The sequence below is a fragment of the Blennius ocellaris genome, assembly GCF_963422515.1.
Source record: "Blennius ocellaris genome assembly, chromosome: 18".
Taxonomy (NCBI): Eukaryota; Metazoa; Chordata; class Actinopteri; order Blenniiformes; family Blenniidae; genus Blennius; species Blennius ocellaris.
Window position 1 is genome coordinate 4,701,308 of NC_137667.1, and position 20,588 is coordinate 4,721,895.

Below are 20,588 nucleotides of genomic sequence, written 5' to 3' on the forward strand. Positions count from 1 at the left end.
TTTCTATATATTTATATATATATCCAAGATGACTATACAGTACATGTGAAAATGAAACAAAAAATGTTTACATAAAAACAATTTAACCATTTCTCAGTGTAATATACACTAATGAACAACCTTCCAGCTGCATTGACTGGAATCTGTGGCTTTGTGAAATCACTCCATTTCAAGATGCAGGTCACGCGTTACTCAAATCGTCCATTGTGCCGGAGCTGCTGCTTTGCTTCCTGTGAGAGACATCAGTTTCAGTGAGGGCCAACACGCAGCCAGAGCGGTGGCAAGTCGCGGAGTACATTCACTGATGTCGAGCACAATTCTGAGATCTTCGTCCATTGTCTGTCCACTCTCTGGTGACTGCAAGGGTTGATTTTTGGGCAGGTGACGCAGTAAAGCCTCACAATATTTGATTGCGATACACAGATGACAAATACCATATATTTTTGTAACATGAATAAATTTAGTTGGGTTTGTTTCTGACAGCCTTGGTCGGCCTGTTTGCTATTGTCAGGGAAAATAAATATAAGGGGAAAAAATGAATAATTTGGAGCTGAAAAAAGGCCCAAAATTAGAATACAATACACAGCATCTTCCAAAAATGTAGAAAAAAATAATAATTGCATTGTTTTGTAAATGTGATATCACATCACGACTCCAGTATGAGGGTAACATTGTACTGCAACTAAAGAATCACAATCATATTGCATTTTTTTTTTTTTTTTAAATGATGGTCCTGAAACATTTAAGTTACATTGTAATTTCCCAATGCAAGTAATCGGATATACTCGCTTTGCAACTCATTGCAATATCTCAAAGGTACAGTATGTGACGTTATATAAACCTTTAGAGAATGAGTAAATAAAAGAATAACAGTCATGAAGCCATTTCCTCGATGGCCAGTTGTGCTGTAGATGTAGTTGTTGATGGAAAACCAGCTAATCCCATCATCCAATCTGCCCACAGTCAGATCAGATTGAATAGTAAAACACAACGGAAGGTATTACAGTCACTCACTACTGCACAAAAGCGGCATCACTTTAATTTGACATACTGCACCTTTAACTATTGCAATACCTGGACTATAGTATCGCAGTAATATTGGACACGACCTTAATTGTGTGTCGTATTCGTGACAAGATCGCCGCTTATCTTGAGCGTCGCGAAAGTCGTGGGGCGCCCTGCCGAAGATCACGTGTGGGACATGTTGTTACTCCAGAGCCACGGGAGATCAGTTTTCAACTGCTTGTAGCAAGTAAACGGAAGTCAGCGTGGAGTTGGAGGAGTCGAGCAGTCTACAGTTTTTCCCTCAGATGTGCATTAATGAGTTCTACACACCGTAGCTCCTCCAGGCAGAGTTTATTCCTGAGCCGCACGTCCTCGCTGATGGGATAGAGGAGCAGGATCATTAACCCCGTGACGATGAAAGCCACGGGGGCGGCGCCGATCAGCAGCTTCAGGGTGTACACCACGGCAGCAGGCTGCTTGCAGGCGCCCGTGTCATACCCCGCAAACCTGCACACACACACAAGCACACACACAAAGATCCCATTTCAAAACACTCTACAGGAAATCGACATCGAGCCCGATGCTGCAGCGCCGTGAATGAGCAAACTCGACACCTTTTTTTTTTTTTGCGCCGTGAATAATACATAAGACTTAAGGGGTTAATGTGTTTCTTGGAGGGATCCTGACATGCTGTGTACTACATGCAGAGCATCACAGTGAAAGCGAGCACGCGTGACAGTAATGGCGACTCACTCCAGGCAGAGGGTGGACACTCCCAGGGAGATGCCGGCGGCGAACTTGGTGAAGAACACGTAGAACGAGTAGAAGATGGCTTCGTGGCCTTTGGAAAAAGGGTTGACCAGCCTGAAGTCATCCACCACGTCGGGCAGCATAGACCTGGGTTGCACAAAACACACGGGGTTGAATCGATGTGTGAAATCTTTTGTCTCCACCGCTCAAATATGGTGAAACTTTAAGCTGCCGCGCGCCTAAGAACTCACTCACGCTCTCGCTTAAATGATCTTACGCAACTGGCGTGGACGCCTGCAGCTGATGATGCGAGGCCTTCTCATGGCTCTTTGATGCATCGGTGGGCGAAAATTACAGGGCTAATAACACGATTTGATGATGAGCAGCGGGCGGCCCACTCGAGGCCCACGGACAGGATAAACAATCATTCCTTTCCAAAATAAACATGCCCCCCTCCGGAGGCTGTAATTTAGGGGTTAAGGGAGGGGACGTGAGACGAGAGAGGAGTGCCGATGGCCGAAGGAACAACTGGAAAACAGATGTTGCGATAGGAGGAGCTCTACGATGCTATGGAAGATTTATCACGAACGCCACCTCTAATTTTTAAAAGTGACATCAGTGTCATGACCGTGACTTGACCTGGGAGCCCGAAAGACACCAAATCTCCACTCACCGACGGATATTGCATCGTTCTGGCGAGACTATTGACATCTTGCGTGAAATTAAAATTGTATTAAACATTCTAGGACCGCGGGAAGGGAAAACCGTGCATCCAAAAACATGATGAAATGTCATCTGTTTGTTCAAGGCTGTGACTGCCAATGATTTATTGAGTATTTATATATATTTCTAGATGTATGGAGAGTTGATGACTATGAAGTTGGGCCTCACCAGGGCAGCAGGAGCGACGCAGCCACGCTGAGTCCAGAGGAGACCGCCACAACGTAAGCCACCACAACGTTAGGGATGAACACCAGCATCACGGTGAAGGGCATGATCCACTAGAACGACGGTAAAAAGACCGTAAATGAGCTTCAAAGGGTTAAATGTTTTTTTAAGACAACTCATATGTGTAAATGATGTGGATGTTTATGTGATTACTATTATTGTTATAATATGTGGGTTTCCTTTCTGCAGTCCAGTGTCTTAAAATGTTTAAAATGATCTCGAATGTGTTTCTGCAGTGAGAACAAAAGGATTCCTTTCTTCCAAGTTCATCCACAAGATGGCACAAACTCAGCCAGGTAAAGAAAAAAATTATTTTTTTTTTTAAGTGTCTACTCACTGTTATACCACAGAAAGCTGCTGTCTTCTTCCCAAACCTCTGCAGAAACCACTGCCACAGTGGGATGCTTATCACCGCTGACATCTGGGAATGCAAGGAGCGGGTGACAGTTTGTCAATGTGATGAATCAAGTAATTAAAGAATATGCAGCTTTTTTAAATGTGCACAGCGGTCTCATTATGTGCCGTTTGCATGTGTGGGAGCTAATTCAGTCCGAGAAAACAAACAAAGAAGAAAAAAAAAGAACTCCATGCTCACCAGGATGGTCAGCACGATGTTCTGGAAGTGTTCGCTCAGGTCGGCAGCATAGGTGCAGAAGAGGACGAAGTTGCTCTGAATCAGCTGCGGAAGAGCAGAGATCAAACGCTCAGACATTCTTGTCTCGTCTACTCAGCACGTCACCAGGCACTCAGCTCGCCGCGCTGCGTGCCAAGCCAAGAGACGACTGGAGGAGAAGCTGCTGACTGTGTTCTCGCCGTGATTTATCTACACCCCCCCTCTCCCACCACCACCACCACCACCACCATCCCCACTCCGCCCGCTCGCACGGATGACAGCTGACACCTCCGCCGAGATGAGAGGGTGAAAACACACACAGACGGATCCGATGCGAATCTCAAAAGGAGCGCCGCAACAATTCAAGCGGCCTGAAAAACCCGAGGTGTCAAAACTGCGGCGGCAGACAAACAGCTGGAGTCCTGAGACTTAAAGCACAAACCGTGCACAAACATTTGTACCTGGATGGCGACGGTGATGAAGAGGAACGCGGCGGTGAGAGTGAGGTACGGCCCGTGCCTCATCACCAGGATGAAGGCCTGGTGGAAGGGGATCTGCTTCTCCGTCTTCGGGGCGTACGGATCTGAAACGGTTACATGTGGAGTAAGACTTATGAGCGTGTGCGGCATATCAAGTAACATGCAGTAAAGTGTAAGACGATAGAGTTCCTCTCTGGCACAACTGGAACTGCCTCTGCATTGCGGTGGATGCTGCCGGTCCCGGCGAGAGGCGTCATTTATAGAGCAATTAAGATAAGCGACTGAGAGCTAAACTCCAGCTGATGCCCAAAAAGGAGCTGCTTATACTTCTGTCTGTGAGATGCACCGGGGGTTGGATATGGGTTGGGCTGTATATGCAGATCAATATTTTAAGTAGAGGTATCTATACAGCAAAAAAAAAAAAAAAAGGACTGCTTGAAAAATCCTAATACATTAAGTACCATTACCTGTGGTTGCTATTATGGTAAAGGTACTTATTGGATCCATTGGATTGATATTGTCTTTATATATGACCTGATCGGGAAACACAGTGGTGCAGTGCAGAGGTCTGCAATTTTTATGACCAAAAGTTTTCACCAAATCAAATTGAACTGGAGCCGCAAAACGCAGTTAACCTTCAAAATGATGCACATATATAGTTTTGATACATGAACGTAAATCATTTCCCCCCCTATTTGATGTTGTTTCAGCTATTTTTCACAATTTTTGCCATTTCATTTGTGCGTTTTTTGAAAAAAGCCCTTTAAAAAATGGCATTTTGTGTAATTGGTAAAGGGATTTCACTTATGTAGTGCATTTTCGGTGACAGCAGAATCTTAGCAATTATTAAATGGTCAGTTGAGAAGAAAAAGAAAAAGTTTGACAGTATAACTTCTTCACAATGTTTTTGTTCCTCCAATATTCTGTCTTATGTGAGCTGTCGGTTCGTCTTGACCCTTCACCGAATTGAAGCTTAAATAAGATAAAAACTCAATTTGGTGAAGCTCTTATCAACTCAAAATTGTGACTGGCTGCGCTTCCTCATTCTGTTTTTTGTAAGTCGTCTGCGTCTGAAACAAACATTGAATATCACAGGGTCAAGCCTTAACAACGCGTCGTAATTCAGAAGCTTGTTATTTAAACCACTGTCTGAAATCTTCCTTTGAAAAGGAACGGGAGCTGACATGTAGCTGCGATGGAATACAAAGTGCAAGCTATTTTATTGGGCATGCAACAAAGATACCCAAGATAAAAGTGAGTGTTGCCTTTATGTGCTATGCATCATTGAGCAGCAGTTCGGAGGGATGCCTCCGGGCTACGGATCAAATGAAATCCAGAACATGCTGCTAAATGTGAAATGGCTCATTAAGGCTTTGATGAAATCATAGTTTGCTGAAAATATCAAGACGCTTAAAATTCCTACAAAGAAAACATACGTCAAGTTTGTTGTTATCTCTACTTTGTATTTTCATTTGTAAATGCGTGACAGTGCAATACCATCCATCCTTTATACTTGATTACATGATTGGCAGGCTACAATGCGTACTCCTCCCCAGTTTGTCACATAGTGACTCAGCACACAAACACACACATCACGTCACTTTCGCGTCGAACATTTACCTCCTCCAACCTGGTGTCCACGTATGTGGATAATATTTTTGGTTTTTACAACTATAAAGAGAAATCTTCACCAAAGACAACAGTTTTCAAGCAATTTCTCTTCATTTTAACCTTCCGTCCACATATGTGGACATTGTTTTAGGTTTTTCAAGACCACAACACAAAAGTAATTTGGGTATTAGGAGGTTAAAGCATGTCTTTTTGTTATGTAAGAAACCTACACAGATACTGGAAGAACATGCATACTCCAGACAGACAGACAGACAGACAGACAGCAGGATTTTCTTGTAATGAGGCAACTGTGCAAACCACCAATCAACCATGCCGGTATGTAACTGATCCGTGCTTTTAACGTAACTCCGTGTGCTCCGCTTCCATCACTAGACTCACTATAATCAGTTTTATGAAAAAGGAGAGAAGATCTCACGAGTCAAATCTGAGGAATGTTTTTTAAACCGTTAATCAGCGGTGAAAATCACAGAGTGACTTTGGGTCATTTGAGAATTTAATTACCCAGCGAGGTATTAATTTTCATACCGTCTCTCTCTTTGACTCCCAGGAACATGACGACGGTGCAGATGAGGAACACTCCTCCAATAACGCCAGCAGCGATCATGTACACCTCTTTCTGCGAAGACACATTAAAGCAAACATAGATACACTGAGACAAACTACTTAATCTCGTTTTTCTCCTGAAAATAGATGTATAGATTTACTTATTTATTTTCACTGTATATACACGGGGGGAAAAACAGGAAGGAACCTCAAGTACACCCAAAAATACCGGCTTAACCTTTGAGCCAAACAACTTCTGCTTGTTTGCTGTTTTTCCGTGTGGCTCAACCCAGCGGTTCATTATTATTTATGCACATCAAACACTCCCAGTTTCCGAGGGCAGACTGAGAGTTGGGTCAGACGGTGTGCCACCCTCACCAGTGACCACTGAGGAATTCGGCGGGGTGGCTACAGAGGGCTTAGCGTGGCGAGCGGTGTCGCCCCGATAGGGTTCACCCATAAACCCTCTGGAAAGGAACCATTTGAAGCCCGAATAAGCTGCGGCGTGACCAAAAATCCAGCGTGGGACGGTTTGGAACTCTGGGCTTGTTTCATCTTCACAAATAGTCTCATGCTGCCTTCTTCACGGCAGGCCGACTGTTTGTTCACAGCTCCGCATACTGGAAGGTGGAAATGAGCGCCGCGTTCCCGCCGCTTCTAACTTTGAGCTGAGCTCCAAGGAAAAAAAGACAAATATTTTCAGCACGTTCAATCTTTGGGTGCCTTCAAAAGTTCAGTTTAAGATATAAATAGGCCTAATGGCTTGCAGGCTGTGGAGACCCCTCCAGTGTGATGGAGCCTCATTTCTAGAGCCTGATGTGAGGGAGGAACCCCCTTTGTGGTCGCGAGAGGGGAGCCGGCTCAGGATGCCGGGTTCACATATCAAACAGCGGAGTCTCCTTTCAATCCCCCCGGGGTTAAAAACGTGAGGCCATTTGCCATGTCGGAACCTCGAGACAGTCCGCAAATATGGAGCCAATTTTTAACAATCCTCCTTTTCATTCAACCCTGCTCCTTTTTTTTTTTTTTTTTTTCCTTTTAACCTCAGATATATTTTGCAAACTTCAAACCACCTCGAACCCACACTGCAGATCCAAGCAAAGCAAGAACACTGTTGACAGTCCAAAGTTGTTTGTCAAAGCGACGCCGTGGCCTACTTTTAGCACACCTGGGCTCCTGCCCTGGCACGCTGACACTTACCGCGTGTGACAGGTAGTCCTGCGAGTGCACCAGGCTCTTGACGATCTCTGCCCCGCTGCTGTTGCTAAGGTAACCGGCAGACATGTTGTGAGTGGGGCAGTGCTTCAGAGTGTGAGCGCTGGCCACAATCTGGCCCTGGATGGCGGCGCCCACCAGCGTCCCCAGCACCTCCATTGTCATTCCTGTCGGGCAAAAAATAAATAAATAAAAAAAATCTGACTCATTCTTAAGCTGGATGGGTTCAGGCAAAAATGCTGAGACAAGGCTTGATTCAGCATTAAGAATTTAGTTTCGTGTCTTACTGTAAGCAGTGGCTGAGTCTCTTTCCTTCTGGTCTGTGCTCAGGAACATGGTGAGAGCAGAGTAAGGCACATGGAAACACTGCAAAACAACAAAAGGACTCAGTTAGAGCTTTAAGAACATAAAAGTGGAGCACAGAAAATGTTGCGTGACGTTGGGATGAGACAACTGATGACATGTAGCAAGTGCACTATTTTCAACAAGACTTGTAAAAAAAAAAACACACAAAACACCATCCTGAAGGTAAATGGAAAACAACAATTTTTAGTTTAGGAGGTTGAAGACTATCCATATACTCATTATTGATATTTCTAGAACCGGTGCGAGAACCGATCCCAGTTGATCCCAGTCCAAAGTGTGGACCGGTCACCAGTCCATCCATTGGTCATATTCTTACAATGAGGTTTTAACCACTAAACGGCCATGTGAGTGTTTATACATGAATTATTTCTCTCATTTCTGTCCACCGACCCCTGGAGGTCCTTTAACGACTGACCTCGATCTTCAATTTGTTCCAACCAAACATGTGGAAACTGCATTTCCCCAAAATCTTGGGCTTTTATTTAAATGTTCGGTGGTGAGTCGTATGCCAACCACAAAACACCCCTGATACTTTTCATCAACGTCATCCGGCGAAAATGCGAGCGCAAAATATAAACAGCGTATATATCAAACGCAATGTCTGCAGTTTCCATGTCGGCCAACCTCAGGTTTGTTTTGTCCCTCCGCACCTCCTCTCTCAGAGAATGGGCCTCGCAAACCGAGTCCCGCTTCACGTTGTAATTTACACAAGGGCTCAGTCAGCACCGCGGCCAAATGAGTATGCACAGCCACAACGAAAATAAATGCGGCCGTGAAAGGATTTTTTTTTTTCCTTCCTTTCTTTTTTTCCCAGATGTTGCTCCTATACAACATGACATTTATAGGGCTTAGAGTGGATGCAAACATTTATAAGAGCAAAGCTGGTCCCAAAACAGATGGAAGCGAGAACTGTATTAATACGATGGAAACCCATTAGCATTATTATTTGACTGCATGGACTGCATGCTAACCTCTGTTTACAGACTGCGACCCCCGCTGAACGATAACAGCTGCCACTTCCCGGTCAACTTCGCACAAACACACAACCAGAGACAATGAAGGGCGGCTAAAAGTGGCAACCGGCATTTACCCAAGCGAGAGGTTCCTGGCAGGGCCGAGCGTATACTTATCAAGGAGTTAAGAATGACATGCCGCTATAGCCGGCCACAGTGTGGCCGCGGCGGTCCGCATGCTCTGTAGCACACGTTGTATGGGTTTACCAGCGAGCAGCGCCAGAACAGAGAGGAAGAGAGAGAAGAGAGAGTCATGGTCTGGGTCATAATAACATGAGACAACCTAAATAACTACATTTCCCCCTTTGAGGTGAGGTGTGTAAGCGCTCTTTGGCTGGAAGCTTCTGCTCGTCTCACAAATCAAGGTGTAAATCCTCGCAGGGGCCGTCAGAGCCTGACACGAGGTGCCTGTAATCATCTTCCCCTTAAACGTTGTTATCCACAGTGTCTTCCATGGTTTTCATCTGTATGTCATGTAACGTGTCATCTGCATCAGTCGAGGCTTTTATCTCCGGTGCTGCATGGGAGGTCCTGCAGCGCAGGATCCATCTTAAACATCCACACAGAGCGTGCATACTCACAGTGATGAGCGTCTGGTAGAGGCAGTAGAAGCCGAGGTACCAGACGAAGCGGCCGCTGCTGAAGGGAGGAACGAACCAGAGGTAGAAGTACGAGACCACCAGGAATGGAGTGCAACCCAACATCCTACGGGGGAGTAAAAAAAAAAGAAACAGAAAACAGAAAACATGTCATTCAACAATTTAGCAAATGATGCATTGTGAATACAAATGGTCCTGGCCTGGCCTCATCTCGCTCACTAAGAGCCTGAGTTCACCAATAAAAGGGAAAGCGCAATCTATTTACTTAGGATAGGATTTTCTGTATATCTACAGAAACCACCGCTCGTAGTGAAACGTAATCTTCAATTGCAGTTAAACACATTATGCAAACTGCCCTTTGTTTTCTACATATGCAATACACGGAATCCACTCGCTTAATTTCACGTTGGCCCTTGTTTTGTTATGTAATGTTTATAGCAGGGCTACAACCAGGCCATATTTCTGGCAGATTACAGAAGGGGTTAAGCCGAAAGCCGACTGCTAAATGATTATGTTGCTGTAAGTATGACGGGAATCTGTCCTGAGCGAGCGGGTCGAGTGGGGAAACACCACAATACATCACACACGCAACATTAAAATGCAAACATGTAGCACACACTCGAAAGCAAACACGGCATGAGGTAATTCTGCTGTGTTTGTGTTTTTTCACAGAAATCCAAGTGACACCGTATGTGGCCCATGTATAATTCATAGGTAAACAAGTAGTATGTATTATTATGGTTGGATTGAACAGCTGCGCGTTCCAAACTGAGGACAGTTTAAGGATAATCAGCACCCTATACATCATCCTCCCTTTTCCTCTTCCTCTCCTTTGAAACGTAAGCCAAGCTTCTGTCACGTGGCCTGAAGAATGAAATCTGCTGGTCGGAAAAAAAAAATAAGGGACTCTGGGTTGAAATGCGACCAAAACCCACAGACGGGCTCCGACCTCTGACCTGCCCCCAGTCCAGGTTAGAGAGAGAAAACGTGCGGCCGGTTATAGTCATTTCTGGCATCATCCAGGCCGGTCACCTCACGCTCCTCCTGATTGTTTGGCCTCAACAAAGGCAGCTGACAACGCTGGTGCGGCAGTATTGACCGCTTGGTCATGGGAGCGATGAAAGGGCCCCGCGGCCGGTGAATGGGACAGTGAGAATGTTCCTGCAAGATGACGGCACTCGGGGAGGGCGTAACAAAGGCACACACACACACACGCACACACACACACACATGCACGCACTCGCATACTTTCTCACACGTCGCACTTGCATGACTGCACGGTCACACCTGTCCCAGTGATTTGCACAGTCTTAATTAAACCCGGGAGGGTTGATAGGAATCTGGCAGTCGGACGTCGCTTCTCATTGACTTGCTGAAGACAATTTCGGCATGTCAATTAGAGGGTGTGCATTAGGACGGGGGGGGGGATTTAGTTGAGGTCTGTTAAGTGAGAACGCACTTCCTTGGTCCAATTAAGGGCTCAAAATTAGAGGTAAACCTAAACCACCATTAGATTATTTAAATTGCAAAAAAAAAAAAAAAAAAAACAAACTGTCAAAGTACAAAATACTAGTTTTTTATGTATGTATGTATGTATGTATGTATGTATGTATGTATGTATGTATGTATGTATGTATGTATGTATGTATTTGTTTATTTGTTTATTTATCATTATCCACCAACAATACATCAATAGCAGGTATTTTAACCCATTTGTGTGATCCAAATACAGAGTAGGAATTTTCTCTGTAATTGGCTGCAAAAAAATGTATCTCAATAAATGAATAATAATTCAAATTGTAAGCGTACTCGACATTTGATTAGCAGTAGCAGAGTAGCGTATAGATGAGTAAAATGACCTACTTGACTAAATACTCACAAAAGTACCCCAAACTACTAAATTACAGTGTTTGTAATTCATAGATTTTCAAAGATTTGATGAAAGATTTTCAACATGCAGTAAAAAAAATTTAATTTTTTTCTCTGTTACATTTCATTACCAATAAAAATGCTCTCAAGCTCCACTTGTAGTGGTTTGCACTCTCATCTCACCAGTCACAAAATCACCGGTTTGAGTCCAGTTGAGGGCAATTCTGTGCAGACTTTGCATGTTCTCCCTGAGCATGTATAGTTTCTTTGTCAGTTGGTGACTCAAAAATGTTAAAATGTTCACCTTTAGATGCTGATTAATGTGGGATTCCAACATTCATGGATGATGCCTAAGTGTACTTGTCTTCGTGATGAAGCTGAATGCTTTCTCCGGGTTTTAGTGGCAAAGTTGGTGAAGATTAGCCACAGTCACAAATAATAAACAGAGCAACGCCCAGGGGTGCGTTTTAGAGCGAAGGCCGCCGTCCTTAAGAAGTCGGGATAAAGATCCAAATCACTTAATGTCTGGCTGTGGATGTGTCAGCAAGGGAGAGAAAAGCACTTCCTGCTGAAAGGGACAGAGGGGACTTTCCAGATGGGCTAAAAAGCTGGAGGAGAGCTTCATACTATGGCACACACACACACACACACACACACACACACACACACACACACACACACACACACACACACACACACACACACACACACACACACACACACACACACCAAAATACACATGCATAACCCCATATTTCACACATTCCCATGAACACACACATGCATCCAGCTTCTTGAGGGGTAATCAAAGCTGATTTAACTTCAGCATCTGTTGACTCCAAAGTGCAGCGAGATGGACTTGGTCCCCCTCCAGCTCTGTCAGCTTATATATAATCTATGGTTTATAATGGAGCAAGCATCACACATACACACACACACACACATACACACACACACACACACACACAGACTGTGTAATTACGGAAAGTGTCCCGCTAGATAGAACACACAGTGTATATCACACACAGAAACTGTTATAACATCTTTTTTTTTTTTTTTTTTAATAATTGAGCCTGTAATGGGGTCGATAGCTTCACACAATCCACAAACGAGACAGGCCCACTAAGTGAAACTGTGCCGAAATCGCTGACACACATAGAAAACAAAGAATGTGAAAGGCTATGCAATGCCCAACAGTGAAATGAGGTGTTACATAAATGTAATAAAACGTAATTGAGCGGCACGGTCGCACATGAAAGAATTCCCATTAACTTCCATGTCAATTGTAGTCTGGCACCGAAACGCAAGCTCACGCCCCTTTAAGGTCTTTGTATAGCTCGTCGGCGGGAGTGTCATGAGCAGCAAATGAAAACATAACGGCTGTTTATCTAGCGCAATCCTCAGGTGAGAGACTTCAGCCTGAGAAGGAGTTTGTCACCGTCTCCAACTGAGACATACCACTTGTTTTTGTTGGGATTTTTTTTTTCTTTTTTCTTTCACATAAACAGCGGCATCATCTAGCGACCATAATTATGCCAGTCGGCGTGGGAGCAAAGCAAAACATGACGTGTATTGCTTCAGCAAATTCACGCAAACTAAAACTTAGGAATTTACAAATGTGGGCGCAGAGGAAAACCAAGAACATTTGAGACCGAATCAGCAAATATATTATGCTTCATAGCACCCTTTAAACTATAATATTGCAGCAGTTCTATGTTATTGTAAGAGATTAACTGATTTTTAAAACTTGGCTCCGCATAAATGTGTTTAGCGCTCTTAAATTACATAAATGGTGGCTTTAAATTGTAAATAAGTGTGTTTGCCCTGTGATAGACAGCTGATCAGTTGAGGGTGAATCCTGCGCCATTTTTCTGAAGCGTTATCATATTGCTCTCCAAATTTGAACCTAAATGTCTTTTCTTTCTGATTCCCAACCTCCAAACACCGCTCTTCATTGGAAGGTATTTCCTCCAGTATTCTAACCAAGCTGCCTGAATAAACTTTATAAAGACAACAACATAACAGGAATTGAGATTTAGCTCGCTTCCAGACACCTCAGACAATGAGTCCTGAATATTATTGCCTTGATTTGCAAAAATAAATAAATCATATATTGCACAATTAGTAGTCATTGAAAGAAATTCCTTCGCATGTTGAGTATCAAAGTGGATGATTTGAAATATTTTTAGCTTTGACACTCATTCAGTCTGACCCCTGCATGAAAAAAATAAGAATTACTGAGAACAGAATGTGGGGGGGGGGGGGGGGTGTCTCACCAGGGCATAAGTCTTCCGATCTTGGTCCATCTGCTCTTAGTAATGAAGAAGCCAACAATGGGGTCAGTGACTGCACCCCAGGCCTTACCGATGAAGAGCACCATGGAGGCCTGGACGGCATTGATCTGCAGAGGAGGGACAGGGACAGATTGGACTTCAACGTTAACGCGCCCTGGTCACGTGAATTCCTTCTGCCTTCGTCTTTACCTGCGCGACGTCGAGCAGGTAGATTTGCAGGAAGAAGGCTGTGGCACTGGAGGCCACCTCCTTGGGTGCGCCGCCGATGGCGAAACACAGTTTGCTGCATAACGACAACTTCTGGCTCAGGTCGGTCTGTGGAGACAAAGGCGACAAAGGACTTGAAAATGAATACTTTTTTTTTTTTTTTTTATCAAATTTTCTTACAACCTTAACGCTTATCCCAGCTGTATACTGAATTCTGCAATATTAGTTATATTAGTTTCGTCACGAGTGTACTCAAACTCACAATGCGTCGTGAATGAGAAACACCTTCCCTCAGAAACTGCCATCAATTTTCGACAAACTCTTAAAGAGGAACAAAAATTATTTCTCGATGGAGGCCTCCCCTTTCCCCAAAGCAAACCCATGCAACTTAAACAGCAGTGTCTGGCCTTTACGAATCCTCCATTCCCCCAAGACAGGCTCCTCTCTATGAAGTGGAGGGTCTACTTTCAGTCTCCCCAACACACCAGTTTGTGCCAGGAAGACCATATGGCCCAGTTTGGCTCTGAGAGAAAAGGCCACGATGGAGGCATATGTACCTGCAAGCTTACCGTGCTTCAAACACGCAGGCTGGGAAAACTGGCTCTCGGCACATTGATAATTAATAAAATGTTCTCTGTGAATGCTGTTTACATGTTGTCCTTGTGTATGTATGGTTTTCTCAGGCAGTTTGCCACAATCCAAAGGCATGTTTGCTATATTAGTTAAGGCTTCAGTCGTAGGAGTCAACGTATGTTAGTGGTGGTCAGCCTCAGTGTTTGCACTGATTGATCTGCACAAGGTGACCCCTGTCTATTGCCCACTGTTGACCCCACTGATCCGTGTCTGCGCATATAGAAGATGATTGGATGGAAGATTCGATTATCTCCTGGATTAGAATCCTATCTTCCATTTTACCCTGCATCCAAATTAACCTTTAACATTGACTGTTTACTCTTCGCATTTTGTCTCCTGCCGCCATACATTAATCCAGCCACTAAGAGCTTCTGGCTCCAGGAGCAGCTTCGGGTATTTTGCTAATAGAAACTGAATGAAAAGAATAGAAACCATGTGTGCATTTCTGTGTGGGACTAATGGCAGGAAACTGGACTAGTTTTAGGATTACTGCAATAAACCTGAAATCAAGATTCACTGTCACACCGTATAAAGAGAACACTCAGTTTACGTTTCCCAATTACATTCTCGTCTGATGTATTTCTATAACAAGACATCAGCAGCGTGAACTAAAACTGTGTCACTTTGTAATCCAGTGTGATTCATCTTGAACATGAAAACCGGTAACCTTTTGTTACATTATCTTGCAAAACAAACTTTTGAGTCACTTCATTTTCAGTAAGATCTCCCTCCCAGACACACCGCTAGCTACTAACCAAGGTGTGTCACCGGCCCGGTGAAGTCGGCTATGAGAGAGGAGCTGTGACTCACAAATGGTGAATCTTGTTCTCATTCATATCTGAATCTGCTGGAATTCTATTTTGGGTGCTCCAAAAATAACATTTCCTCTTTTTTTCCTTGAAGTCACACTGATTTAGCGTAAATAACGCAGCGCATTTTGATGCTTTTGGGTGATGGGTGCAATCTGCGTAGATAATGGATGGAATTAGTGCGCGTATTGGTGGATCACGGTTGGGGTTATGGAGCGAGACTGGCAGGATCTTTGCACAAATCACCCTAAAGAACTTTACACATTCACTGCTATCAGTGTCCTTCTGACGATGATGATGATATTTAACATACGTACGTCTGTTTTCTAATCAGCTGCACTAAAGAAAAGTGCACATTATTTCCTGCTGACTATGACATGAAACCATATCCTCATGAGTTTTAGTCGTTTCTAAGAGTACAGGCATTAATGTGTGTGCCCCCCCCCCCAGGGGAAGCATTGTGGTCTATATGCAGACTCCGAGGGCCGGAGAAAACCCACCGAGTCATCCGTGGCTGCGTTTCTGTCCCCGTATCTGCTAAAACCATCAGGCACATGCAGGCAAGTCTGCGCATGTGTGTGTGCGTGTGTGTGTGTGTGTGTGTGTGTGTGTGTGTGTGTGTGTGTGTGTGTGTGTGTGTGTGTGTGTGTGTGTGTGTGTGTGTGTGTGTGTGTGTGTACGTTGCGAGCCGGGCAAGCAGCTTTCATCTCCAGACTCAAATAGGACGAGACACCACAGTCTAGGGAGCCCAATATTTACAACTGTCTCCGAGGCTGTGCACACATATCAACCTTTGCCTTTTCCCCCTTCTGTGTAACCTTTCGTGCCATACACACACACACACAGAGACACACACAGACACACACACACAGCCTTGGCCCAGAGCTACTCCCCACAGAGCTTTATGAAAGAAGGAAATCACCAAAGTAACCACAGCCATGGCCCCGGCGCACTATTATTATCCGGCTCACGTTTTCTCTTCCTCCTTCTTTTGCCCCATCAAAACACGGCGGGGCTGAAGAACGACAATTACCAGGAGGGAGGTGTGTAATTATTCAATCGCGAGACAAGCGAGGCAGAGGTAAGTAAAGGCTGCACGGCGGTTCCGACTTCAAAACTCTCTCTTCTTCCACTCTCACTGCAATTACCCCTAATTGGAGAGAAAAAAAAAAAAAATCAAAGTCCTCTGGTGTCTGGAGAACGCTGCTTAACTGATGATGTGCAGGAATACTCTCTCTCTCGCTCTCTCGCTCTCTCTCTCTCTCTCTCTCTAAACACTGCTCCAAAATCTGACACTCAATCTTTCATTACTGAGGTCTTATCATCAAAGAGGATAAACAGGATATCCCTACTACCGTTGTCTGAATGTACAAGCAAAATCACATATACACAATTCAACACACACACACACACACACACACACACACACACACACACACACACACACACACACACACATGCACGTATCTACACATCCAGAGAAACAGTGGCTCAGAATAATGGAAGCATCTGTAGAGTTCAGGCTGTCAACAAGCAAGGGACAAGGACAGATAAGACTAATCTCTAAAGTTAATGAATCCTTGAATGTTGAGGGAAAGACAATTTAAAATCAGGGCTGAGGATAATTAAAGAAAAGATGGTGAGAAACTACTTTGCCAACAACAAAATATTCCCCCCCCAAAAAATTCATCAGCGTGAATCAAGGCTTTTGTGCTCCCGTTGTTTAGCCTATGAAATGGATCCGTAACGCAGCTTCCATGTGGATTGAGTGAAGCATTTGGCAGACAGTTCTGGGTATCACAGTCGTCACACAGATCCCAGTACTACGAGACGGCGACAGTAGCTTTGTGACCTCAGCACAGATTATGGATTATGCGTATGGAAGGAAAAGGTCGATTATGTCAGAGGGGTCGGCAAACCATTAAAATGTCAACAGTGCTCAGTGACATTGGCTACAACGCAGTGGGAATAATCCAAAATCTGAAGACGGGCTGTCGGAGAGATGTCATTTAGTCCCTGGATGGATTGCTGCTTATGCAGGGATTTCATCGCACTGACAAAGCTCTGCTGGAAACACTTTGATGATTGACTGGTGCATTTTTCAGGTTGTAGATTGCAGACGATGGATCTATTGTTCCGGCTCATTTACATATTTTACATCCCATTCAAGCGAGCTGATAGGACATAAAATATTTTGTGTGATCTTCGTTTTCCGTAGAAATCTAATTTTATTGTCATCTAAGAGTTTTGTATATGATCAGTTTCACTTTTAAAATCACTTAAAAAAAAATCTTATTTGTCTAGATTGAAGGCATCTCCAATGAAGTAGATTCATAATCATTTTACTGTGTTGCCTTTCCTGAATCTACCCTCAGTGGGATGGGTAAATAAAAGCTTTAAAAACAAATTTTCTGCCTTGATGAAAGCTAGCATTATTACTGAAAGTAAATGCATTTTGTTCTGTTAGTTTTGCTTTTTTCAAAAACAAAAGGAACATACATCATTTCTGTTTGTTTCATGTGGAGATTTGAGAAAAGATATGTATCTCGTCTTATCTTTAACCTCTGCAGTGTAGTCTCTGATATATATATATATATATATATATATATATATATACATTTCATCTATGTGTGTGCATCTATTCTCATCACTCTTGTACACCACATTTTGTGTGCCTATTTGATTGCATCCTCAGTTTTCTGACGATCATTAAGTTGTTGTTGTGCTTGAAAAGGCAGGTCAATATAAAAACACTTTAATGCTCTTTAAGAATGTGTCAAAAAATAGAAAATGTGAATATTTATGACTCAATAGCTTCACGTCAATATTGTAACAATACAGTTTGATTGTCTATTATTAGTTCACACACTGTTCACACCATTGCACGGTCAATAAATACCATTTAGTGGCTTCTAATAGGGTGAGAAATGAGTTGAAAGTGCATTTATACCACATTCCAATGGTATTTTACTAAAATATATAAGATGTAAGAGAAGAGCTACCATTAAACCACAATGTGCAGAAACTTTTACTCCAGATTGAGAGGAGATGTTGAGTCTCATTCAATTCGAGAAATTCAATGGATTTACAAATCTCATCAACATAATTCCAAGAACTCATTCAAATTCACTTCTCATTACCATATTCAACGATTTATCTGAACATGTGCTCACACTGATCTCCGGTTCGCAGAGTCGGAGCAGATTAAAAAAAAAAAAAAACACTGCATATTTAACAGAGGTTTGGCAGAAATGAGACAGTTGCAGAATTGGTTGGGTTGTGTGATGTAATGCAGCTTCATACTCATGATCTCATGCAGCCAAGACTGAATCGGTGACTAACTGTCGGTGTTGCATTGCAATGGCATTTGAAGCACATCTGTAAAATGTGGTATCGACCTTAAAAGACAAAAGGGACAGTGCACCTGGTAACGCTTCGGCAGTCCATATCTCATTTCCTTTATAAACAGCCTGTGGGCTGGTGAGCAGCAGCAACCGGAGTACACATTGGGAAAAAAGAAAAAGAAAAAAAAAGGCTTCTTCCCTCATAATCTCATCACAGCCAAATTGCAGTTATATCATGTAGCTTCTGTAAGAAGCCAAAACAAAAACATTACAGGGAAATCAATCCAATCCTTCTAACTTGACTGAGGTATTCCTGTGCACAACCTATTTGCAGGCCTTGTTTGCTGTGATGAGAATCGTCTCCATCACCAGGCCAACTGATATTAGACAGGAGAAAACAATCACCCAACAGGCCTGTCCGTCAGCGGGAACAACACTTCTGAAAATGAAAACAATCAACTTCCAGGCACGAAATCAACAATCAGAGAATTCACAAATAGATAAGCAACACTTTTCATCCCATTTTGCTCTCGATCCAATCAAGTCACTCACGCTACACCCTTGAGATTTAAACTGTTCGCTCCAATGACCTGCTGCTGTCAACGGAGGGGGGAAAAAAAAAACCCCAAAACAAAATGTTAAACAGATGACCTTACCTGATGAGAAGTTTTTGGGAACAACGGTTCACTGGGCTTGATGAGCTTCCCCGCAGAGCTCTGCACTCCCCTCTCTCCCCGGGTCATGGCTGAGAGACCGTGTGTGAGGCGGCAGCCGTACTTCTGTGACTGTGTGTGCGAGGGAGCGCCAAACACCGAGTGGCTGTGACTCCTTGTGTGAGCGAAGACGCGGGGAGCCGGTCGCTGGGCGGCGTGTGTCAGAGGCTGGACGTGGAAGTGGCTCTGACTCCGGCTGTTGTGTGTGCGGTGCGCGTGAGTGACAGCTCCTGAGGCATAGAGCTCCTCCTGCTCCTCTGTGACAACTCTGCTGCGTTCTGCTGCCATTCACATGCTGTGGTGCTCTGGAATGAGGCCAGGAGGGAAGGGCAAAGTCAGGCAGGCAGTGTCACACGCACACACACATATACATACACACACACATATACAAACACACACGTACATATGCAAAAAGAAAATAACTCACCTGCATTCTCATGAGCATACAGCCACAAGAATGCAGGTGTACACACACACACACATAGAGTGGGACAATACATCCTTTTATATTCATTTCCTGCCGAATTATTTTAATGATTTATGTAATCATAACTGTGAAATGAAATTTAAAAGAAATAAAAAACCCAACAACATATTTTCCATTGTGGGGGGGGGGGGCTCCATTTTTGTTTCCAAAAATAACACAGGTCTTCAAAATTGTATGATTTTACGCATAAAGGGCCTGATTGTTTGTTTGTTTGTCCTGTCAACATGGGTTAGTGTGCAGTCACGTTTATCCCCTCCACTAACACACACACACACACACACACACACACACACACACACACACACACACACACACACACACACACACACACACACACACACACACACACACAGTGGTGATTTGGATGCATGCATAAAATCACATAAGCCCCAAAGATGTAGGGGAATGCAATGCACGTGCACCCACATTCTCATGCACATGCACACACACTCACACACACATACACCCGTCAAAGCAAAGAGTTTAAAAAAACGCATCTGGAAAACACCATCTGCTGCACTTGCATCGCTGTCCCGTGCAGGAGTAGTGTGCAGTCCGCCTGAGCTCAACCTACTATTACTGGAAGTGCATCCATCAACAATCACTCTGCGCGCCTGGACCAAAACAAACCAGCATGTCTGCAAAATAAAACCAAAATGAAATAAAGAAAACGTGCATATGCACTCACCCCCGTGCTGATGGAGACGCTGTCAGTGAGCGGGTTGCACTGGATCTGCAAGTCAGTCAGTCGGTGTGACGGGGAGGAGGAGAAGGAGACTGCGGAGGATGGAGATGGTCTGCGCGTCTCCGTCTGATGCTTTCTGCGGATGTGACGGCGCTGCGCCCCGCAGCGGCCGTGCACGGTACTGTCTATATATGTATATATATATATATATTGCATTCATGCACGTCTGCGTGTGTGTGCATGTGTGTGTCTGTGAGGGGATTATGGCCGGAGACAGTCTGACTCTGGTCTGTGTTTTTGGATGTGACAGAACTACTGTTTCTTTTCAGCATTTTTTTTTTCTTTAAACAAATTGTGACAGAAATGTGGGTCATCCTGAACAAT

The 20,588-nt window shown here is 43.9% G+C and overlaps 1 protein-coding gene across 1 annotated transcript; it reads right to left on the reverse strand.

Annotated features, from left to right (window-relative positions):
* Position 1: 1 nt before the first annotated feature.
* mfsd2b (MFSD2 lysolipid transporter B, sphingolipid) lies at positions 2–19,320 on the reverse strand (the record flags this gene model as incomplete). Its single annotated transcript, XM_080513573.1, has 13 exons — positions 2–1,512; positions 1,759–1,902; positions 2,647–2,756; positions 3,041–3,124; positions 3,299–3,382; positions 3,778–3,899; positions 5,953–6,043; positions 7,171–7,352; positions 7,473–7,551; positions 9,146–9,269; positions 13,309–13,433; positions 13,516–13,641; positions 18,976–19,320. The coding sequence occupies 13 exons, from the start codon at positions 19,318–19,320 to the stop codon at positions 1,293–1,295; spliced, it is 1,836 nt and encodes a 611-aa protein (XP_080369699.1). The 3' UTR covers positions 2–1,292.
* Between the last annotated feature and the right edge of the window lie 1,268 nt (positions 19,321–20,588).